At 35.0% G+C, this 26,098-nt stretch overlaps 1 protein-coding gene across 1 annotated transcript in view; it reads right to left on the reverse strand.

The window, feature by feature from the left end:
- Nucleotides 1-26,098, reverse strand: part of WDR72 (WD repeat domain 72) — a 90,291-nt gene that overhangs the window by 17,349 nt on the left and 46,844 nt on the right. Inside the window, exons 16-17 of the mRNA XM_077185636.1 lie at nucleotides 25,573-25,655; nucleotides 20,907-21,015 (exon numbers count right to left, since the gene is read on the reverse strand). Coding sequence (XP_077041751.1) covers nucleotides 20,907-21,015; nucleotides 25,573-25,655 — 192 coding nt within the window. The remainder of the gene's footprint in view (nucleotides 1-20,906; nucleotides 21,016-25,572; nucleotides 25,656-26,098) is intronic.

Below are 26,098 nucleotides of genomic sequence, written 5' to 3' on the forward strand. Positions count from 1 at the left end.
TCTGAAAATAAACATTTCTATTGCTTTTTTTTTATTACACCTTGTCAAAAGTATCTGGAATATCTTTATTTAGGTGTTCTGGAACTTAAGTCTATTAGGGTGTTGTTTATTTGTGCACATCTATATTCCAATCACACATAGAAAAGGTAGGTATACACTGACTATTGGGAAATTATCCAGTCCTCCACAAGAAATTCCATATGGAAGTGTCCTACCAATCTGCTGCAGATACTTCAAATTGTATTGCTGGAATTCTTCTCTTTTACTGGTTGATTTGTTTCTGTTTCTATTTCCTTTCAACTACCAACTTGTCTGCACATTCAGAGGTGAATCTAGGGACAGTCATATATATCCTTGTTCATATGGAAGGATAAAAACAAATTTAGTGTTTCAGGACACAAAACTGCCAGTTCAGGAGATCACTGAAGGTTGCACTCCAGCTTGTAAGATGAGTGAAGTGGAAATGCCAAAAGGGCTCCTGCACAAAAAAGGTACAAATGTGCAGCAGGACCTTGACTGCAGTTTCAAAAGCACTGTGCAATGGCTGTAGCATAATTAACAGAAAGCACAGCAGTCTTGTAAAATAAATCACAGAATGCTCACTCCCTTCTTCACCTCTGTGTTGACTAGGTGCACTTTTATAAAAAGCAATAGAGCTGCTCTTGATTTAGCACAAACTGAGTTTGGCCAAGGTGACCGAGATGAAGCAAGCAGTGTAGAAATTCCAATGGATATGTGAAAAGGACAAAACCAGATACTGTAAGTGTAAGATGACTTTTCCTAAGTAGATTCAGAAGAACAGAAGATAAGTTCACTTATAACTGGCTGCTTAAGGAATCTGCTTAATCATTTCCAAAACAACCCAAGTAAATTCTGAGCTTCAAAACAGAGCTTCAGACTTCTTATTCCATTGATTTGAGACTGCACAGCTGTAGCACCACAGTGTAACTGCTTTCAATCGTTAATTAAATCCACAGAACCACTGAAACTCACAGGCACCCCAGTCTTTGCACATCTTTTATCATAAATGACAAATGCAGGTGAACTTCTAGCCATAAACTGCTCCCACAACCCAAAGCTTTTTCAAAAGGAGAATAGCCTACCTCTGGCAAGAGAGCTCCACATTTTTACATTGCTACAGAATTGCAAGAACTCTTGTGGCAGTCTGTGAAAAAACACCTAAAGTGCATGTGGCCTGTTGGACTTCAAGAGGGTGCAAATAGATCTACAGCTGTGTAAGGCATCAGTACCTAGGAGTATTAACTTACTTACAGACATTATTTTTCCTAGAAAATATGAAAGGCTAAAAACAGATTTAAATAATTCTTACAATGTGAAATAGTAAATTCAGTATTAAAAAATTGGGATCAGCAGTATTTACCATACTGTATTGTTATAAAAAACATTTCCTTTATCTACCTGTCACTTTTATAGTTGCATACACCTGCTGCCACCTCAGGTTCAATTCCCAGGGAATTGCTCATTCAGAGGTAAAGGAAAGTGAAAATGTGGTTTAGAAGAACAAATTACTTGATTTGTTTCAGCTCATGAAGACAGCTACAGAGTGTAAATGAATAGGTAGGGCTCACTTTCCTTCTTGTCTTATTTTTTATTCTAATAATGTCACCTCCTAAAAAGCAGATTTTTTTATTGGTTTCTTTTAGACTACACCCTCTTTTGGATACGTATGTTCTGCATGATATTAAAAGGCTGGAGTAGGATCCAGGGTTAACTCACATTTGGCAGCACATGGCCATGTTTCTAGACAATTCAGAGGGAATGCTGAGAACTCCCCACACAGCTCACCTGTACTAAAAATAGGTCACTTGTTTGGGACCACAGTGTGTAGGTAGAAGCAAACAAATATGATATATAAAATTACAGAATACCTGCAAGATACAGACATTACTTATGAACAAGAGAAAATCTGCACTTCAAACAGTCACAGGGCAAAATCCTGCATTTCATTAATACTAAATGGCCTTAACTTACAGTTTAAAACAACCCAACCACAAAAACCCTAAATGTGCCATCAAAACTGCAATGAGTACAAGACTGTTCTTAAAGCTAAGGAATTTGTTAAAAGGACTCCTGCACTCAGTTACAACTCTCCCTACAACAAGCAGTCTTTCAGCTTACCGTAATTAGAAGAAAACACTTCATTCCAACCAAATGTTATGCACACCTTGACATCTTACTAGTATACATTTTTTCTCTCCTACAAGAAATATCAAAAGAGGAGGGCTGATAACCTTACTGAATATTAATGAGTGACAGAGCTGCATTTACTAAGGTGATTGACTACAGGTATTTGAAACACCAGAAATGCAGTATTTGCAACAATTCGAGTATCTACACAAATACAGATGTTCAGGGGTTTTTTAATGTAATTTTATCACTACTTTTTCATAGCAATTTTCTTCATTTATATGCATATGATTGGTCATATTTAAGATAGGTACAAATACTATTATTTAAAAATTTATTTTACAGCAACACTTAAGAAACCATAAATCTATGGCAGTATTACTAGAAGAAATCCATTTCTATGAAAGCTGTATATTTGCAATATATTGTTGAAGTATATATTGCATTAATACTTCACAGCATTAATATAGGTTATTTGTTTATTACTACGTCAAGGTTATTCATCATATGCAGTGTCAGAAAGCACAAGCTGACATCTCATATTGTCTGCTTCAAGGGCAAGACCAATGTGACCTTTGGCTCCTTCTTTTAAAAAGGATGAAATCATTCCAGAGGGATAATGCTGAACTGCACAGCTCCCTTTAAGAATCAATCTGCCATTTATGGTTTCCAATTTTCCATACTGTAGTATGGCTTGTTAAGATCTCATGGCTAATTTTCTCTTCAAAGTTTAGTGTTCTAAAATTCCCCAAATATGTTTCTTACTGCAATGTCACTTATGCTTCCTACTTTAATCATCACAGAATTAAAATTGCAGATCATCTATTCTTTTTAATTTTGCTAAGGTGCTTCTGGATTCTGTCTGGACATGCTGGCCAGACTTCCTAGATCTAGATCACACCTTGAATCAAAAACTATTTTAGACTCAATGTTTTTTCTTTCCAGATTCTGTTAAAATCTCCAAGAAAAAGTCTTCATATTTATTGACTTTTCTTGCTTTACCATGCTTCTAAGCTCTCCTATATTCAACTGACACAGGTGTGCAACTGATGGTAGAAGATACAGTTACCAGTGAAAATACATCAGAAACAGAAATAGTTAATAGGTAACAGTGCAAAAATATGGGAGTGATAAAAATGAGAGGTCATCTGTTAACTATGGAGCTCTGCCTTCAGCTGCCTCTGTACCACGCCAGGGGAAAGCAGATGCACAATCAAATCATGAGCTAGATGTGAAGCTACGTGTGTTATTTCACAAGAATGACAAGGTGCCTCAAGGATCTTGAAACATATTTGTACAGGCAACTCTTCCAACTTCATCAACCTCAAAGTGAGTACATTTTTGGAGAGAGAGGGATGAGATTAACACGTATTGGTAATTTTATTATCTGTGCGTGATACTGATTTCACTATAAAATTCAACCAAGGAGAATGCAGCATTCTTTGACCTAGCTGATAAAAGGTCAGAAAGCAATTTTGAATAATAAATGAGACCTGCTGACCTCATGACCCAAGTCTGGCAGGGTCAGCAGCAGCCCTCTCACCAGATGCTGATGGCAGATATACAAACGCAGACAGCTCAACTAATGAGCTTCCCGGATAAAGGTTTTAGATCCAGTGACATTTAAGTGCTATGCAGTATATAAAATAAACTTACAAATAATCTGTGCCATAAAAAATTAAAGTGATATTTACAGTGAGGTGCAATATGACATACTTTGTAATCTTCACTACAATGATTATTTTACTGCTTCTCCTAGGTGGCCATTAACCAGAAAATATAATACCTGACTAACATTTCCTCTAAGGTCTTTTCACGCTTATATGGTTCCCATTCAGTGGATGTACTTTGAAAAGACAGACTTTGATAGTACATTTTCTTGGCACCTCATTCAATAAAAGTCAACAAAAATTACTTTTAAGACAAGTTTGAATTTATTTTATTTAAATTCAAACCAACATATTTCCTCCTAGCGAGTAAAAGACAGGCTTAGGGTATTGTAAGACCAAGAACTATTTTCTTCTCATTGCTTCATGAACACTTCCACACAGAAATGAGTTACACAGTACGTGGTTCATGGAGAGGGAAGTGTGCTAAAATTCATTCTCTCCTCTACCTTATATTTCACTCTGCAAATGTCTTATTCCATTCGAGACCTCAGAAACCCTGAGTTTCAACATCACCCTGGGTGCTGGGTCTGAGTTCCACAAGCTATCATCTCATTCCTCAGGTATATAACCACTGCTTGTTTGAATTTGTAGGAATATAACTATATATTTATGTTCTGCATGAATTAGCAGTATAAGGCAAAATTTCTAAATATCATTTTTGAGAACTGATTTGTAAGGAAAAAGAATTGATTAGGTTCTTTTCATCTGCAAATAATTCACCATGAACACAATTAACTACAGCAACCACAAAAATTTGCTTTTCTGTCTTTTAAAGTCACCATTATTAATTCTATGGAAGATGTCTTTTAGCCACTTACTGAAGTCTAGAGACTATATAAAAATGTTACAGAAAAATTATTGTGCTCTACTCAATTCTGTGTTCCTTTGTATAACTAATTTTAACTTATACAACAACTGGTGCTTAAGAACTCAGAAAAATTAAAATACTAGCTGGAGATGGAGGAAAAATACTGCCCCATTTCATTGAAGGGGAATTTGAGACACTAGGTTACATGAAGAAATATTTTCTTTTAAACTTTAGAAAGTTTCAGCCTTTCAATTTAATTGCATTCCTGCATGGTCTTGAATTGTGAAAAAGGATAAAGAATGATTAGTTGATTTAATTTTGTTAAACAATATGTATACTTCTACAATACTATTTCCCATTTAACTCCTCTTTCAGCTAACCAGCTTTTAAAATTACATTTATATTGTTAATTTTTCTTGCCTATCTCTAAGGTGTCCTCTATTTAGGCCATAGCTTTTCAGAGTCAGCAAAAAAGATCATGACCTCTCCAAAAGGCCTCCCAATCAATGTACACAATAAATTTGTAATATTTGCAGTGTTATTTACATTCTTCGTATATCTTCACAGTACATCAGCTCTTCTGAGTGCCACTGTACAACTTTTGACTGAAATGTTACCCCTGACATTTATAGATGGAATTTACCTACCCAGTGGTGACTGGCATACCACTAGGGAGAGAGCATCTGTATCCTTCTGATCCAGGGGCTGCCAGGAGCCATTTAGATCTTTTTAATCAGTGCTGATTAAGGCAAGTCAGATGACTACCCTCAAATTTATCACTGCTTCTAAAGACTTTGTAGCTGCCAGTAGCTTGGGTAGCTCAGGCAAGGGATTGTCTTGGCCACTCGCCTTCCCTCTGCACTTGTGAGGACTTTGCAAGGGGAATTACACACTGTCTCTACATAATCTATCCCAATTTTTCACTGAGTCAAATGTGTGCCCAGAATACAATTTTGGGACTTCAGCACTGTGTGTAGATACCAATTAAACTCATTGTTAGTGAACCCAGCTTCTAAATCTTAGTGCATTCATTTAGGGAACCAGTAACAGTAACCAGCTCCTGCACTCTCAGCCTGCATGCAATTGAAATAGAATTTGATTATAAACATATTAAATTATAAAAGTTGCTCAAAAATCTGCCTGTAGCTTTGCCTCATGTATTTAAAACAGCAGTAGCTTCCACTACCAAGAAAGATTTTCTTACTGCATCTAGTGCATCAGTAAAATGCACTCAGCTTTGATTTCTGTCTTGCCACTAGACAATTATGTGTATTGTAAGTCTGCTAGATTTCCTTAAAATATTACATTCAATCTGCCTTTAAATGGCTTCTCCATTTCATCTCTATGAGAGTACAAGGAATTTTGGAAGTCAAGAGCTGTTCACAGTAGCTTCATACCAATTTTCCCAGAAGAAGACACTACAAAGCTGTGCATCAGCAGAACTTCTGCCTAGCAAAGTAAATCTTTCATTACATAAATCAGCTGGACTTATGTTAATTATTTACTGGTGAAATAGTGCAAAGCAGAACAGTGGAATCTGGAATAAGATTCAGGGTTTGGAGATACATCTCTTAATGAACACACCTGAAAATGTAATCAAAGAGAGAGAGGAGGACTCATGAGATCCATCCAGTGGGATCACCTATGAGCAGAAATTCCATTTAGCTTTGCTCAGCAAAAGAAAACAAATGCAAATAATAGAGTTGATCTAACTACAGGCTTGCAAAAATATATGTATGGAAAGGAGAATCAGAAAAATTACTGTACCCAACTGGTACTGTAAAAACAGGAAATTGTTCTCTTACAGAAAATCATCCTAGATAGGTAATATACACTAAAATTGTTAAACAAATCTAGCTGGGTTTTGATGTACCCTCTGCCCCTGCACCATTTTAGTGACAGCTAATGTGGGATGGGCTGCTCTTTTCCACTGCTTGTCCTGCTTTTCATGCAATACAACACCACCATCCCATTTCATTTTTTATTCTGCACATTTATGCTGTGACTACATCCACCAAAGGATCCATTTTACCTCTGTACTCTAAATGAAGAATTTGTAAATTAGTTCTGTTCACTAAAAATCAACACACTTTTCAGAGTGTACAATATTTATTCTTCTTAACCTGGAATAGCTTATTCCCAAAAGCAATTAACATGCCTTATGCTCTTTCCTCTCCTCCTCCTAAAATCACTACAAAGAAAACTAGAAATTAGATTTTCATCTTGTTATGTTTTATCCAAATACAGGCCAAAAATCAAAGCCCTGGTTGCCAGAGTTCTAGCAAAATTATGCTTGAGAGAAGCCACATTCACATATACCAGAACAGCTTCTGCTGTGGCTTTAATTTTCTTTTACTAATTACATATGTCACTTTTCCTTGAAAAGATTGTTCTCTTCTGATTCTGAATGTGTACTACAGTTTTGCAACTTGAATGAACTAATCAGTTGTGAATTTTCAAAGCAGAACTTGTACATTATCACAGTAATAAACATACTGTAATAATTTTTCTTTTTTTAATTTCAAAGAAACAGTTTTTCTGCATATAAGTTCCAAGATGTCTAACAACCCAAAATGTAAAGCTTTTACTTGTATTCTTGTTTAGGACATTAATTATTATGACAGATTTTATAAACATTTTGTCATATGTCATCATATTTTCTCAATCCTTAAACTACACTTAATTTTTAGTCTTCTCTTTTGAGTTTCACTTAGGACTGACTCACATACATACTGGTCTTCATACATCTAAAAAAGTATTAGAGATTTATACTTCTTGTTCATACAGATTCCCTTTAATTTTATTCTTTATACTAGGCAGCTTATTCACTGAGTAAAACCTAGTTTTCTAGGAGTCCATTGTATGTAGGGAAGCTTTCAAATATTACCATGGCCATAGGATAATTGAAAAAAAAAGATAATCAGAGCCTCTGGAATAATAATGGGTAAAAAAAAATGTTTCTGATGAAAACAATTAGTTACAAGCACTACGAGTTGAAATTCAGTTCAGCGTTAAAGAGACAGTTTAGAAGCACATGGTACATTTATCACAGCTCCACAGACAAGTTATTGAGCTGTCTGTGAAAAACAGAGCCAAACAGGAAAGCTTTCAGCAGAAAGCAGTGGTTGAGGTCCTTGATTGATAGAGTTAGATGATGCAAAGCTGTCTGATGGCCTTTCTGCAAAATAAAGTGAAGGAACTCAAGGTCTTTCATGACGATCTCTGACCACAGATGAACAGCTACTTTATTACAGCACAGATTGAGGTTGCACCTTAGTCCATATTCTGCCACTTTTGGATGCACACAGTTAACTTTACCAACAATCCACTGTGTTTAACATAAGTGTCTGCCATCTTTATACCATTTTAAAAGGGCAGCAGATTGCAGTAGTTAGAAGCTTAACCTCTTTTCTTTTTAACTGTGGTGATTGAAAAAAATATAATCAGTTTTATCACAGGGTTCTTATTGCAGTGATAGGGCTGATTGTTCAGGGGGAAGTGCCTCATCTAAAAGATACAGATAAATCCCCGCTATGTGTAAGAGCCAAAATCTACTGGTGCCTCCTCCCTCAGAAAGGAACTAATTTACTTTTTCCAAAATGTAAATCCTGTCTTCCTAATGACTTGGGGGTGATTCCAATCTTCACTGATGTGATGCTACAGATATCATAAAATACATCTTTGCAAAGCCTGAGAACAATTATAGCACATTTGCTTTCAGCAGAAATTGAATACTTATCTCCATGATTGTGATGTTTAACAAAAAATGTTTAGGAAAAGATACTACACTACCTGACCAATATAAAGTACTTACAGTCACTCAACCCTGACTTGGGGGGCACAGTTCAGACAAGAGCAGTGACTTCTATTCACAGTTCAAATTGAGGATATTTTGTCTGGGGTTCTCACAGCTGCCTGTGATTCACACTGGCTAAGGCTGCACTGCCTCTTTCATTTCGAAGTACAACCTGGAGACAAATACTATGACCCAGTCACTTCTACACTTACCACATTGACTGATACTTTTGATTTTAGAAAAACAAAAAATTCCACAAAGAATTTTTGAGTACATGAGTTTGACTCTGGGCTATATTTTAGTTAAAGTTTCTATTAGCTTAATTAGCTAATGGGGTCACTAAAGCAACTGTCCAGAAGTTACTCTCATTCACTCTCTTCAAATGTCCTTTGAAGAAAAATATGTTTTCACATATTTAAAGTCCTTTCTCCTTAATTATAGGTCTCTTTCCCTCATTGACAAGGCCAAAGTAGTGTCCTGGACTAAACAATTGCTGTAGGCTTCTTCCAAATGAACTATTCCAGTCTAGTGCAATTTATATTTGAAATGCTTCAATTAATCCTTGCATTCATTTGTAACTTTGTTCTGGGTTTACTCTCTCAGCTCTAGTGCTCCACTGTGAGCATCCTCAGAGCAGAACAAGTTACAGTAAAGCAGTAAACATCTCTCCCCAGGAAGTGTCTCAGTAAAGAACAAAGTGTCATTGATGGCAAAAACCTCAGTTCTAACAAGGACAGGTTCATATATTCAGACATCAGCTACAAGAATTATTCAGCTTTTTAACATTTTCTGTCCTGCAGTGACGAGTCTTGCTAATACCAACACATCTACTCCCCATGTCTTTGACATCCTTGGTTTTAAAGTCAGTGTTAATCACTACTCCCCAAACTCTTTTCCTCAGAATAGCTTTTTTTCCCATTACCTTAGTTTAATATTTACTTTAGAGGCTGGTGCCTAAATTGTCTGGATATGGAATTCAGTGTGTCATCTATCAAAGGACTGACAAGAGGAAGTCTGCCCTGAAATTCTGACTTTTGAATTCACAGAACTGCCTAGCTCCTTTTTCACGGTTGAAGTGGCATACAGATACTATGACCCATGTACTCAGCTTTCAACTCAGTTATTTTACCATTTTTACAATACCATACACTAGTAGTAGTTTTAAATTATAACATTTTAAACACCTCACTTGATGTTATTTGGTTGAATCTATTCTGAGTGCTGAAACAAATGCTGCAAATCTTACAGGATTTTTATGCAAAGTGAGAGAGTATTATCCAGGCTTTTCCTCCTGTATCATATAAAAGACTCCTGAGCACAGTGCCACCTAAAACTTCTTAAAAAGGAAGATGCTCTCAATTTCCTAGGTTTGATGCTGGTCCAACAGAGTTGAGGAAAATAAAAACAACACCAAGTGCTGTCAGTAGAGACAGGCACTGGGAAATAAAAAAATATTTCAGTCTGAAGGTTTAAATTGATATGTGTTTCTACCCACAAAACTGTAAACAATTTCTAAAGCATTTAAGATGATCTCAGAGTAGTCTTTCTCTCTGATTAATGTTAAACACAATGTTTTTACATAATAGAGGCTGAACTATGAAAAGGAATGCTTTATTACACCTTGGTTGCATAAGTTCAATCTTGAAATAAAAAACCCTTTAAAAACAAAACACCATGTCTGGTTCATATAAATAAAGGTGTTTTAAAAACATGTATTGACTTTTCCATGTTATTAAGCTTTTTAGATGAATCCAGTTGTTAAATGGTTGTTCTAGTAACTGGCCTGTCATCTGGAAATGTTCTTAGATTGTTTTTTTGACACAATGTCCCTGCAGAAAGTTGGGCAGTGTGACACAGAGAGCACAGGTTTGCCTATCACACTGATTACTTGATGTAATAGTAAGCAAGCTTAAGTGAACTGTGTGTCTTCAATCTTTCCAATCACTTAGGGATGGGCACCAGAGGATACCATCCATCATCCATGGCCTGAAACATATGGTGCATCAGCAATCTTAGGCTGACCTAAATGATAGTAAAAGCTGCTATGCTGTTCACAATAAGGAATTGTTGTCCACTGAATTACAGGATTGTGATTAGATTGCTAACATGGCCAACTTGATGTATAAGTGAAGTGTCCAGGAAAGATATTCCCTAGGATCCTTTGAAGATTAATTTATACCCTTGAAATGTGTACCAATCACAGAATGAAAAAATATGTCAAGGTATTTTTCTTGTGAACAAAAAAAGCACTGCAGTGGTAACAGCTATTAATTTATTTTTGGCAGTTTTAGCCAACAGAATTCAATAAACAAGGTTCTTAAAGGTTTCTGTTTTGTTGCAAGGTTTTTACTGCTTGACTCCTAAAAGCACAGAGTTCTACAACAATATCTTCTATAAGGGGGTCAGTTCCCCTCACATTCTATTCTAAAATCTCATAAAGAATTGTAAGCATTACACAAAGGCAGCAAGAAAAAGACTGAAAATTCTTCATTTTGTATTATTGTATTACTATGTAATGGGCACGTAAATACAGTGCAATATTATGCACCTATTTTTAAGATAAAAAACATACACACTTGACCACTGATCCCAAAATTATCAATTTTTTCTCTCCATAAATTAGATTATGCTTGTCATGTTACTCATTCATCAATTTAGGAAAAAATAACCCGCATCACAGAGCTAAGGCTTCAACCGCAATATCAACTTTGGTGTGACTCGGGGCAGGGGGCAACAAGGAAAGGGGGAGTTATTATTCTAGAGTAGCTCTATCCCTTAAATCCTCTTTAGGTAGTAACACAGAGATAGTGAAAAGCACATTTTAGGAAGCACAGGTAAAGAGTGAAAAAGAACATTATCTTATAACAGCTCTGAACTGTATTAGAACACCACTAAAACCAGCATACATTTGTGCTGACCATCCAAGACCATTCAAAAACCAGCTTAGACCAGGCTGAAGTAAATTACTCCCTTATAAGATATGGAACTTTAAAGAAATTGTTTTGTAAATATGTCTACTATATGCAATTATCATGAGAAGACTGGAAACAATGTTCTTTTCTGTCCTATCTTCCAGTCTATTTTTTTTTTGTGATTTGCTTTGCTTTTCCTGGAACGTGTGAGGCAGATGTGCCTGCTGTGCCTGTTAGCTCAGACCCTCTGCTGGTGCTTTTACTTTATTTCTAATGTGCTTGTCTAAGTCTAAGTCCTTAACCATGTACAAGTTCTATTTTAAAACATTCCTAACCACACAACTAAACCATTAAATTTCATTACATAAAAGCACAGGTTTAAAGTCATGGACTTTTTTTTTTTTACTATTCCCCAATATAATCTGCTGACAGAAGTGTAATTCATATAATACACTATATATCACACCTTGACACAGATAACAATGGTCACTAGTGAAAGGGGGCCCTATTGAACCTTTCAAGGGGACATACTAATTAAATAATAAATTCCATCCTGTGCATTGAGAATGGCCTTAATCTGCTAAAAAAATCTGAGACACACCTATTAGAACAATTTGCCTAAAATACCAAAATGCTCCTTTTTACTGAAAACACAAGCTAGGACCAGTGTCTGCTTAACTTACATTAAAAAAAATTGTCTTTTCAGTCAAGACAAAGACTTATGCTCATTGGCAGCATTAAACTTGACAGTTTGGTGAGATGCAAAACCCTGACAGCATTTAATGTCCAAATGAAACAGAATAATTTTTAGCATTACCATATTATTAGTACATTAAATTGAGCTTGCATGCTTTAATTATGTCAGATTGCTTCTCTCTTTTAACACTTCTGAAGAGAAAACGGAAAAAAGAAATCCAAAACCTATTCAGATAAATGAATGGTAGAGAGGAAAGAATACACATACAAGGTACTAATTATTCTACAGGAAATACTTCCTGGATTCAGGTTCCTACTTCACCCTCTTCACTAGGCTATCTGAGCATCTCCTAGTAGTGCAGCAGGTGATGTGACTAACATCCATCATAGGAGAACAATACTGGCACCTGGTCTTTAGGGAATTAGTGATATATATCTTCAGTGTGATATAAGTTGAATTTTTCCAAGAGTAGGGAGAAAAAATTCTTCTGCTGAAATACTTGGAATTTGACAAAAATTTCCTCAGATACATCAGAAAGCTTTCTGTATTCTTTAATTCTTACTTCATTTGAATAGTCATCTTTACCAGCAATGGAATTGAAGAACTAAAACATGATGCTGAAGCAAGATAGGATACTTGGTGGACATAACTTTGGTCCTTAAAATAAAGCATACAGGGAAACATTAAATATGAACCAGCCATGAGAGAATACTGAACAACTTAAGTTTCAAAATCTGGAAGTCATTATGTGCTGATTGGTTCCGTGCACCATGCAAATATGAAATACTATTTCTCTTAATGATGTTCATTTGCTTTGAAACAACACTGAGTTTACTTTTATATAACAAAGAGAAACAGATTCTATCCACATGAGACAGGAAATACAAAGAGATGCATTAAGCCTTCTAAAAATGTGTACAGGTGCAGAAGTGCACCCAGAGATGAACACATGGTCCATCCTGAAATTTAACAGCTCTGTTGAGATACATTCTAGTGGTGATGGATATACGTACCTCCAACTGGTTCAATGTTTTCTTGATAAAGAATACTTTTCTTGGTAGGAAATTATTTTTTATTTTATTATTTTGAGCTATTTCCATTTTTTGTTTGCTGAGACAGATGCCTTGATCTCACTATTAGAGACAAGCACTGTTCAGTCGTGTCAATCTGCTGTGTGTTATCTGGAAATCTCTACTTCCATACTAATAATGACTTGTATAAATAAAGTAGTTTTACCTTTCAGCATGTTTTTCACAAAACACATAATGAAAAATTTCCATCTTACTGAAAGCTATTAGGAGCAGCTTGAAGTAATTTCTCTTTCTGCAAGGTTTTTTTTAAACAAAAAACTCTTAAAACATTTAACTTGTCTTACTGCCAGAAAATATTAGTAATTCTGTTGGTTCAATATTTGCATGATTAATTTTATAATTTCATTCCAAATAAGGTCTGTTATTCTGGAATTCCAGGACAGAAACATTTCAAATATATGTAGTTATAGACCAAGTTCAGGAACTCATTCTGTATCTCCTAAAAGTTTAAAAAATATAAGATGCAAAATTCAAAGGTACCTTGCTTCATATATCATTAAAAAGAATCCCTTCAATAAATTGTATTCCAATTACATGACAGAAAACTAACTAAAGCATGACAAAAATTGTTAACTGCACACTGCAGATTGTTCTGCCTTCACTACTGCCCAGTAGAAGCCATAGGTAACTGCAGTCAAAATGTCTCAGAAAGATTTTATTCCCCATGATTAGGAAAATTCAGACAACAGAACTTGAAGAAAACGTTGCCAAACTCTTGCAAACATTTTTTAAGCATGGCAGCCATATAATCATATATTGTTGAGAACTTCTGCCTGGGGGTCATCCCTTTAGCCATGCTGTTCTGAACCACTCCTCTCTCAGAAAGCATCTGGCTCTACAATCTTTCAAGGTTAGAACCTATTCAAGTCTTTCCTGCCCTATGTGTTCCTATAGTATCCTACATGAATATCGAACAGCAAAGAAATTAATAAAAATAGTATCAAGAGATTACAAAACATCAATACAGCACAGAAAAACTCTAGATGGTGTCTTATAAATATGAACAAGGTATTCTAATACTGTGTTACCTATGGCTGTTAGCACAGAGCTCAGTTTCAGTGTTAATTATGGACTATACACAGTACTACTTTTTCTCCCACCTCAGCCTGCCTCTCATATTAGACCCATCTAGAAAATCCCCAGCTTTGCAAGAACGATTTGCACAAAAAATTCTAGGGGAAGTGCTAGAATTTAAGTAATCTATTTTTGCTATTTTATTCACAAGATTTTACAGAGGCTGGGTGAGCAAAAAAGCACAGAGAAATAGGGAAACATCACTAAGGCCATCACTCTGTCCTCTTTATTGTCTACACTCCTTAACAGTGTAGACAATAAAGAGGACAGAGTCTGAGCAGTTAGAGATTGATCATTACAAATTAAAATAGGAGAAGGACAAACTTCAAAATATAACCTAACCAAGGTGAAAACCTCCAGGTTTTGTTCTTTCTACCTTTGTGAATAAAATTAACACTGTGTTATACAGACACAAATGGATTAAAAAGGAGAGTATGACACACAAGAAATGAAAACATTACTTGGTAACTTATACACTTATTTCTTATGCTATGTTCAGATGTCTTCCAGTTGTAAGGGTTTATTTGACCCATGGCTCTCTGACAAGAAATCCAAGGCTCCAACAATGATTTCAGGTTATATACTCTCAGCAAGTCTGAACACTGTGTTCAACTAAGAGAAACAATATAGGCAAGGAGACATTCAGACTAAGGAAACAAGATGTGACAAGGAGTGGCTCCTCAAAAAAAAAAAAAAAAACAAACTAAAAAAAAAACCAAACCCAACAAAAGAAGAAAAACAAACCAAAAACAACCAGTAGAAGACAGTCTTAGAGGAGACTAAGTAACAAGGAGTATTTGCAGCTCCTTCACATGTTATTTTGAAGCCCCAAGTCAGATCTGTGAAATCTAAGATGAGCGTTGCACTTTACCTCACCCAATGAAGTTCTAAATAAACAGAAGAGACTAAAAATGAACCAATGATAATTTTATATGTCTGTATTAACAGCTCCTCCCCTCCCAAAGTATTTACCTTTAAAGATTTAAATAGAGCATTAGAGATTCTTTGCATTCAGTAAGCACAGAAAAAGCACATAAAAACCAAAACTGACTAAAGTTTATTACACATTTGAATTTAGAATATATGTGATCCTTATGCCTCCTTGACCAGTGAATCCTATCTATCCTAATGTTTTGTAGGAGTCTGAGATGGCGCCTTTTGAATTTGATTTTGTGTAAAAATACACACCAAATCTGATTTCTGCTACATTAAGGAGTCCTCTGGTAAAATATATGACGCATGGAATGAAATAAGCTGTAGTTCTAGAATGAGTCTTTAAGCTTACTTCCTTTAGTACTTGACCACTAATATTAAAGACTACTGGATCAAACTACAGTTTTAATTGGATATATAGGACATGATACAGTGGTATAGTTAAACTGCAAGTTAGATGCTAAAATATAGCATTGATTTGTATTCTTTTACTGGAAATATTTGTAATATGAAACTAGGATACAATATACTCATTTTTAATGCCTATTCTGTACAGAGGAAAGCTACTGCTGTCACCAGGTTATGCCCAAAGTACATTCTTCAAATAAATGTTAGATTAATTGGTTTGCTATTTCTCAGTCTAAAATGAGATTACAGATTAATCTAATTCACATTAATAGTGATGAAATGTTGATTACATAATTCCTACACTGCTTATTGCTAATGCACACACACAAAACTTGCCTGCCACATCATTTTTTAAAATTGCCTGATGTCTAATAATTTAATGAATTGTTGCATATAGGAACTTGCCCAAGAGCACAAAATACCAGTTCCACCTAAAACCTTTGTTTTATTGGACAAAATGTTTGTGCTAATAAGACGACCAGATTGGATAAAGAAATTTCATTTTTTAGATAATTTACTGATTACTCAGGTTCTGTTGAAGTTTTCCGTACATTTAGTATCTCACCAGAACACAAGCAATATAAATTATATAAATGTGATTATAGTTGAACTGTGTCAATGCATTTATCCCCCAAAAAGTTACTTCCCCAGCAGCCAGACAACAGAAGTTTTCATTGAAATCTTGTATAACTTTTGTTGGCATCAGTGATCCAAAAGGGCTAATGCTCCAAGTCAGGATTATCTTTCGGGTCTTTGATTGTTCAAATACAGAGTCAGAATGCAAATCTGACTAATATGAAAAGGAAGTAGGTTATAACAAGATGACAATGTGAAAGAATATATCAGAGACAGAGCAACCCTCCTCTTTGGCTGCACTTCCTTGACAAGACCTTCAGACAGCGAGCAGGCAAGGAGTTTCATTTGCTATGTAGAAAGACAGACACAGAATTATTTCCTAAGAGCTGACATAAAAAAAGTCATCTGCAACTGGACAGGTTTCTGAAAGGCTGACAATGGCAGCGTTTAAAGCCCTGTGCCGCAGGTCACTATTCCTCTCTAGTGAGCAGGAGCTGTTATATCCCGCCCTGCATTGATTTACCATTACTGAACGGATTCCTCATTTTAACAAAACATATCGTTAGATTCTAGGTAAGTCTTTGACAATTCTTTACACTGGCCTATGGAATTCAATTGCCACCATTAATTTCACTCTGGTATTTATCAGCAGAAGCTTTTTTCCTGCATGAACCAATTTATTTAATTGAATAGTTTAAAGGGCTCCAAAACCACATACAAAAGATGAGGTTATAGCTAACAGCTTTCAAATATACTTAAAAGCTTGAATCATTAGCAGTTGCTTAAACTAGGAATTTTTAAGTGCAAGCCAGAATTTATTGCAAACTAGTCTCAGTGTTGTGATTTTTTCACATTTCATTTTTTCACAAATACAGCAGGCAGTTAAAATATTATGCTGTATTTAGGAATAAAGCCTATACTTTGCTGTCCTTCCACTTTTCCAGTTTTTGGCATTCCTGGAATATCCTATGCATCATTTCCCCAATTTATTACCTGAGTATTAAGTTCTTAAACACATTTATCCCCACAATTTTTTTAAAATGGTAAATAAATCCAGTTCCTCAAATTTCACAAAAAACTGAGGCACCCAATTCCAGAACAACTGGGATGCTGTAATGCTGTTCCAGATAAGAAATTTTTGGCTCCCTATGTATTAGAAGAAACAGGTATCAAAGGATGGCACATGGCAAACTGCTTCAGTGCAGTAGCTATTGGGAAATTGCAGTCCTACACACAAAATGCACCTAGAGGTGAGAGAATCTCATTTCTAGCTATTAACTGTGCAAATATTTTGATATTTCCACAAAAAAGGGAAAATAAATCTGTAGATGGCTAATTGCTGAATGCCCTGAAGATAAGCAATGAGTTACCACTGAGAAAGATACAGGTTCAGATCTACTCCAGGAGGGAATATCCAATTTCTGTGTGTCCAATCAGTGGGCTAGGGAATGACAACAGTGGTTTTATCCCCACACTTCCTTGATCAAAGAAGTTCTGCACGTGACTTGGTATGGATTAGGTATGTATGTCATAAGATCAAACACTACAAATGAAAAATGAATGCCAGCATAGTTCCTCTTAGCTTTATGCTATGTGGATATAAAAGTGGATAAATAAATTTTCAAGACCTGAAAATCACTGCCTGTGACTCACATGAGAGTAGAAAACAACCATACTGACAACCTGTTAAATGGTACTATTAACCTGAGATTATTGCTGTGTAGAAAAAGGCACGAAGGGATAAAGTCCAATATACTTTTTCAGAATTATGATGAATGTCAAAAAAATTAGGGAAAACCTAAGCTTCTTTGAAGAACTGAAGAAAAACCTTCAGAAATCAATAGTAAGATTGCTATCAATATGTTTGGAACAGGTCCAAAATTATTATCTCTGACATTAACATAAAGAAATTGCAGCTGTTTGCATTTATAATTCCTTTTAGCAACAATGGAAGAATGTACTAGGACAGAATAGAGTTAACCCTTTCTCTGGCATGCTTTACATGCACAGTTTAGGTTTTTTTAAATTCCTTATCTTGGTTTCTGGAGAAATATGAGTTTGGTGACTTGGGTTTTTTCTTTTGTTGTCATTTTTGTTTGCTTGGAGTTTTTTATTCAAATAAGCAATTCTGTCTTTATGGAACCACAGAAAAATATGGCATTTTAAATTATTCATCAAGTGAAGCTGTTGTCTACATTTTATCACCCTTAACCATGAAGTAAGGATGCAGGAGCTTCAAAGGAATAAGTACCTTTCTGAAAAAAAAGCCCCAATTATATAATATACTATGAACTTCAAAGATTAAAACAGAATGGCAAATTCTGAAAGTTTGTATTTTAAAAAAACAAAAAAACTTCTATTCACTTCAGTGGAAATTTGTTGAGTTAAATAAGATTAAACTTCTCTAGATCTAACTTATTAATTCCAAGTAAAGAAAAATGCAATGCAATACAAAACAGTCATGATGGCAGCCAACATTCAGATTCTTTTACTTTGGATCAGAGGGCACAAAGCCAGCTTTAAACTATAACTTAAAAACCCAAAACAATATTTAATCTTTACCTTGATATTGCACAAGATGCCAAATACTGTATAGACCATAAATACAGAGTATTTAATAAATTATGACATACCTATTAGATAAATTACTAAATCCAGATATAATTACTTGTCTGAACAATTACACTGGTCGTGGACCTACTCCTGAAATTTCTGCATATCATTTCAAGACACAAATAGTTATACTCTTTCATATATTAGAAATCATAAAATTATTTGTTCAATTCCCTATGAACTCATCAAGTTTTACAATACATATGACAAAACCCGACAAGCCAAAACAAGAATACTTCTGCTATTACATATTGTGATAAATAATGCAACAAACATAAGTGGAAATGAGAACAAAAAGAAGTCTAATATAATATTAAATACAGTTCAAAATCTCTTTTCCAATCATTCTGTATGTTTTCTGCCTCTTTCAGACTACACTAAATTCTGAGTATGTAAAAACATCCACTCTTCTTTGCAGCATGTATTTATGTAGTTCAGATCATGGAGCATGAAAAATTCATAGCCAGTACAAATGCTTATGCATGGTGTTCTCTAGCAAAGCAACTTTCTAGATGTTTTTTGAACAACCATCAAATAATTGGGTTAAGAACAAAATGACAATAGAAACTATTTGTTACTAGACATACCAAAAATCCCCCTTTCAGAGAGTGGAAGTAACTCCTCTGAATTCATAACTTGTTTGAGACTTAATTAGAATTAAACATCAATTGACTACTAGAATCATACCAGCACTCTTTATGTAACAGAAATGCTTTTTTCATCTAGTACAGAAAGTTTTGAAATAAACCCAAAGATCTAAACACATTTGGAGTGTGAAGACACCTGCATTTGCAACTTTCAATGGAGAAATTAGTTCCATTTTAGCTGTAAATCTCTGTCAAAATACTTCATTGAAATATGCCCTGAAAATTCAGGAAATTGGAAATTAGGTCCATACATGAACTTTACAGCTGGGGCTGCTTTAGTTTCAATGCAGGTTGAGCCAAACCATATAAACAAAATTATTTGAAACAATATTAAATGTAAGCAAAGTATAAACTCATATATGACAATCACTGAAAGTGTTTTTCATTTCAAAATTATAGAGACACCTCTTTGTATTGTGGCCTGAAGCAAGTATCACTGATCATTTTTAGTATGCTGGAACAAGGATATTGGTAACAAATTTTCATGACAGACACACACACTCAATGAGATAATAAATTAGTTTCCCAAGTGAAGGCTCACTAATAAGATTGGATCTAAAATTTAGGTCACTTAATTTTAAGACTCAGCTAATGGGCTAAAAAAAAAAAAAAGAGTATAACTTCATAACATAAATTCAGGTTCAATCTTTTTTACCATAAACATTAGCACCATTGTAAAGTTGCAAAGAGTAAGCTTCTTGTAAAATGAAATGATCTAATTGTAAAATGCATTTGATGTCTCCTTGCATGGAGGTTATTTCTAAAAGAAAAGTAAAATATTCTGTATTACATTATCAAGTTATAAAATTTAAGCAATTAATTTTTAGTGCTGTGTAAGGTCTGATGTCACTGAAAAGATAAATTTGTAAAACTTCTTTCCAATATGATTTATTGATTCTGTTTCAAATACAGTGCTTCTTTTATTTGCAAATACCAGACCTATTATACAATCAAAGAAATGTTACCTTTTCTTATTTAGTATTTAGAGGTGACGAGAGAGTGTGAAAGTCCTTTAACTCCTTGACAATCATATGAGAAAACTCCTAGCCTGATCAAGTCAGAAATAGGCCATTTGGCTTGTCTCATATAGAAAGTACTGTGAGCTCTACTCACAGCTTGCTCTGATTTCTAGAGGAAGTTCTTTTAAAATTATATACCAACAAATTTTCTACTTACAAAGAAAAGAAAATTTTCTGAGAGGGACATTTTACAAGGTTCTGTAGTATAGAAAAAGGGGCAATGTATTTGAAATGAAAGAGGATAGATTTAGCTTAAACATAAGGAAGAAATTCTTTATTGTAAAGGTATGAGGCACTGAAGCAGGTTGCCTGAAATTGTGGATGTCTCATCCTTGGGAGTGTTCAAGGCCAGGCTGAACAAAGCCTTAAGCATCCTGGTCAAGTGGAAGGTGGCCCTGCCCATGGCAGGCAGTTGGAACTGGATGATTTCTAAGGTCCTTTCCAACCCAAACCACTCTATTATTTTTAATGTATTGCAAATCCCTCTCAGTCTTTGAGAGTGTCCAAAACTTACCATTTCCATTCTCTACTATGGCCAACGGCTCTCTGCAAATTGCATTTCTCAAGGGATTAATAGTCCTCTGAACTTCTGCCAGCAGCACTGCTTGCATTGCTTCAACAATCTGTCATAAATGCAAATTATTATTAGATGATATCAGTACCTCAATTATTTATCAAAGTATTTGACAATTTTTACCAACTTGCACAAACTGGAGACTGTCCTGGTGAATGTCATTAGAAAAATAAGTCTTTCAGACAGTGATAATCATGTGTCTCTACATGCACACTGAGGGAAAAAAAAGGTTAACTAGATGGCAATAAAATAGGGTAAGCTGTCAGTCAGGACTGCTTCCCAATATAAATTCATTTTCTTTAATGTGAAATCTAGAATCAGTCACCTACTGCCTCCTTAATTTCAAGGATAAACAATTACTAACAAAATATGCTAGTAAAACACAAGGTGCTAACAGCTAATAAGTATCTTCATTCTTTTTTTCTGATGTGTGCAAAAGTGCTTGATAGACTGAATAACGACCTTGTTATCTTGGGGTGACTTGGTTTTGACTATTTTAGAATTTCTGGCATCTAATGTCTCTGATAAAATTAAAGAACATTTTGTCATTAGGAGTGATGCTCTATTCCTCTAGCTCAAACATAATACCCCTACATTTTTTGTCTAACACAGAGAGAAATATCATTGCTCAAACCCCTCTTATGGAAAAGAAACATCCACTGGAGTTGTGAGCGGCCTGTAAATGGCACTTGCAGTAGCTGATGTACCTCATGTGGGCATTAGGACAATGCAGTGTGGACACTGTCTGACAGAGTTAATACTTCCCTTCATTTTAGCAAAAGGGTGCCATAAGAACTAAGGACATTTTAAGATGTAAAGACACTTAAAGAGCACATGAAGACCTTAGACAAAAGACTGCAAACCTTTGTAATTCTTAGTCTAAATTTCAGCATGGTGTACCTTCTCTGCATTTGGTATTTCCTTCAGAAAAGGAATACAATTTTTCCCATTTAGGAAGGTATTAATTCTCAAGTACAAGAAATTTCCTGAAAAACAGGGTGAATCTAAGGTTTCAACCTCAACTTAAATATGAATTTAAATGAAATACAAAAAATTTAAGTTTAAGTTTAATATATGTTATTATAAACATTTTAAGCTTATATATATTTTAAGCTTATTTATATTATAAAAAAAGCTATTAAAATTTAAGTTTAAGTTTCATATGGCTAAAAGTTGATGTGCAGGATCTTTCAAACTGCCTGGAAGAGAGATTGTTTCAACTCACTAATCAAGTACTTGTCCTCAAAAATACCTATAAATGCCCTTGTAAATTCAAATCATTAAGTGGAACAAAGGCTGTGGGTGTCCTTTGTGGCAAAATCCTTTATTGTAGACAAATATACCACAGTCAGGTCCACAATGTAAAAGTTCACTGCAAGTGAACCCAGCCCTATGTGATTCAATATAGCACAATCCTTCATCTTGTTATAATAGAACTTTATTTTACAGGGGACATCAAAGGCAGTTTCTAGTTCCTCACATCTATACAGCCCTGAGCTTTGGGGATTACAGATCCTGACTTTGCAGCAGACTGTTACAATATATCTATAATAATTAAGAAAGAGAAAGAAACACGGACACATTTTCATTGTCCTGGGGAAATTTTTGATGAAACAATTCTTACAGAGGTACACAAAAGATACCTGCTAAGAACCTGTCACTAATCTGGATCAGATGCTCTTTACTTCTATCACTGCTGTGCATGCCAGGCAATATGTTAAAGCCAAAAACTGGAACAAAGGGCACAACACGATAGAGGCACCTGTAGATGCCTCTGCATGTTACTAGACTGTGTCTGTACCTGCATTTCCACACTGCTTGGTGTGGTTTCATGTTTAGTTTTGTCTTCCCATGGAATCTTACTCCAAAATTTATATACCTCATCTACCCTTATCACCAAGTTCAATGATCTCCAGTAGTTTTTCCTGTTTCTAACATGTAACAAATCTACATCAGCACCTTTCATTTGCTCTGATCACTTCCACTTTAGTGTCCTTCTAGATATAAATTAGCTGCCTTATTGACTGCATATGCTTTCGTTTTTTCCCCTACAATTGTAATTGCTGTTGAAAATACAATGTGTTTTTTTAGTTTGGATTGTTAAACGTGACAAATTATGCTGCTTCTTTGACTGAGGAGGTATAAATAAAGTATGTTGACCTATAAATACTGATATTAAAAGTGAAAGATAATTGTTCAACTCTGAAGCAGCAATAATACAGAATAATTCAAAAAGACAAGTGAACAAAAGTTGAGATAAGTAGTACTGTTGCATCCATACTACGTTATCTTGGCTTTCCTTTCTACACTTTATCAATTACTTCCAAGGATTAATATTCTCCTTCTGATGAGTGTGTTTAAGAGAAGTCAATCGATATCACTCCTGGTTATTGCTCAGGCCATAACCTCTACAGGTGCGAGCCTTGCAGAAACTGCCTCCCAGGTGCCTCCATAACAGTCACATCATGGGGCAAAAATACACATCAAAACTGGAATGATCCAGTCTGCTTCACTCTGATTCTGCACAGTAACTGTCAGGACAGTTGTCTAGATATTTCTACTGAACCATATATTTTTCTCCATATACCCCTCTGGAAACATGAACACACAAGTCATTTCTGGGTGGGATGGGAATGTGGCAAGGAATGGCTATATTTTGTCTGAAAGAGCAACAAAACAGATGAAGATGACCTTTCCTTTCAAAACATCTGGGGAAAAGAAAATACTAGTCAGAAATTTACCTCCCTACAGCCTTCAACTTCCAAAAGTCAGTAGACCCTAGATAAAAAATTAGCAGCAGGTTTTTTCAGTTCCTTTGCACAGAATCTGTTACAGTGCTGTAAGGAGATCAGGAACCAATAATTGGTAACTCCTTTGTGTCATGCTTGAGAGTCAGTATCCCTCACAGAAGATCACAGTAGAAGAAGTTTTTAAAAACAGCCTAAATAGTGATGTTTTTGGTAAATGTACATGAGTGCTTAATCAGGCTGCTCAGGATTAATAAAATAAAACTGGGCATTAAACTGTGATTACATAAATAAGGTTTCAACAAAACCATCTTAATGTCAACAAAAACTATAGTTTCATATAAACTAGTGGTCATTAAATATCATACGTACTGCCAACAATTTTTTTTTTGAATCTTAAAAGTTTTATGGCACTTTGGTAGCAAGCAATCTAAAATCTGTGCTACTAAGTGGGTTATCAAAGCTTAGTACAGCTACAATGCTGTACCTGAGTAATGTTAAAATTTGAGAAGCATTAAGAGTGTGATATTTGCAGTACTTGACAATTTCAGTGTCTTACATTTAAAGTCTTTTCAGGTGAAAATTGTGAAGCAGCTTATTCCATCCCTTATCTTTCAGCACACTAACCTCCTGTGCTAGATGAGACCAGTATCATTGTATACACTGGTCATTTGCTAAATGCACTCAAAAACATAAATACATAGATCTCACATAATCAGTTATGCTACAAACACAACTTCATAAATATATTAACTACTCTCTGAAGAGTTCCAGTGCCTGACCAGGTCAGCAAGAGATTTTATGCATTCCACATGACAATTGCAATTATTGAGGTTTGAAAAGGAAAGGGAAAAACTCTTATTGTAAGAGAAAGGGGAGAGAAAAAGAATTCAGAAGTGATATGGAAGGTGTGCAGACAGCAGGAATATAATAAACAACTGATAAGCTCAAGATGAAATGCTGGAATCAATTGAATGTGAATATGTGCAGAAACTATTTTTGTCTAACAGAACAGGGGACTATTACTGGAGCACCCCTGCAAAACTCAGCTTTGGAAAATATTCTTTGCATTTGAAGTAGCAGAGAGTTGCATTCAATTTCAAAAGTAATATCATAAACTAGATTTGTAGCAGGTATTTTCCCTTTCTGGAATAAAATCCAATTGTTGTCAGAGTATAACATCTTGAGTTTTGTATCCCTGAATATTAACTCCCTCAAACAACAACACAACTTTATTAAAATGCATATTTCTAAAATGAAAAATGGTCTCTAGATTTCACTGCTTAGATTGTTTCACTGCAGCCTGTCAACTCTCAAAAAGTTATTTATCTCTCAAGAGTTCAGATTCTTCACTAATAATAGGGATGAGCATCATCTGACCTGAAGGACTCATAATTACATTACTTGCAAGTTGTTCTTAAAGACTGTTGTAAGAATTAAAGACTCAGGATTTTTGCTCTTCACTAAGGCATTTTCAGTCTCTTCTATAATAATACATTTATAAATGACACTGTTCTTATTTTGGCCTTTTGTTTTCCTGGAGCCAAAACCAGCATTTTTGATGTAAGTTACATGTGGTTGTTAGGAAAAAAACTCATTCCTTAAATAAATGCTATGAATAGGAGCACTTAGATAAAAGATTAGTAGGAGAGTTACTTTGTCACATCTAAACATTTACTTTAAGGCATACTTCATACTGTAATACTAATCTGCTTTCCACAGACCTGAATGGCATGACTTATGTAATAGTTTCCCCATAAATTATAACTATTAGGTCACATTACTGATTCCAAATACTAAATTACAGCAAATGGCACTTAAGGATAACATTGCTACAACTCACACAGGCTATTTCCTACCTTTACAGATTGGTCGTTCCAACAACAAATGAGTTTCAGCAATGAAATGCTCCCAAAGTCTGGGGGATGATATCTACTCTTACCTGAAAAACACAGATAGTTTATGAACTGACAATATCTAGAGAAGCACACAAACAGAAAAATATTTTAACATCTTTAAATTTTCAGCAAGATACCTGAAAAGATCTGAAAAAATGTGATTTCTTAGAACACGCTCTCATCCAATATAATGAACACAGAGTGTTCAGACAATCTATTGCTTTAACATTTATTCTCATCCCAAATTAAATTAGTGTTGGGTCTTGGGAGGATTTTTTCCTGGGTTTTTTTGTTTGTTTGTTTATTTGGTTTTGGGTGGGTTTTGGTTTTTTTTTGTGGTCTTTTTTTGGTTTTTTGTTGTTTTTTTTTTTTTCTTAAGCAGAACTGATATCCCATGGAGTATTCTTTCACCACAACTTTCTAAATACATTAAGAATACTTCTGTTTTGGACTACTTACCTATGCATTCCCTGTTCTGCTGTCCAGT

Source organism: Agelaius phoeniceus, chromosome 13 (assembly GCF_051311805.1).
Source record: "Agelaius phoeniceus isolate bAgePho1 chromosome 13, bAgePho1.hap1, whole genome shotgun sequence".
NCBI lineage: Eukaryota > Metazoa > Chordata > Aves > Passeriformes > Icteridae > Agelaius > Agelaius phoeniceus.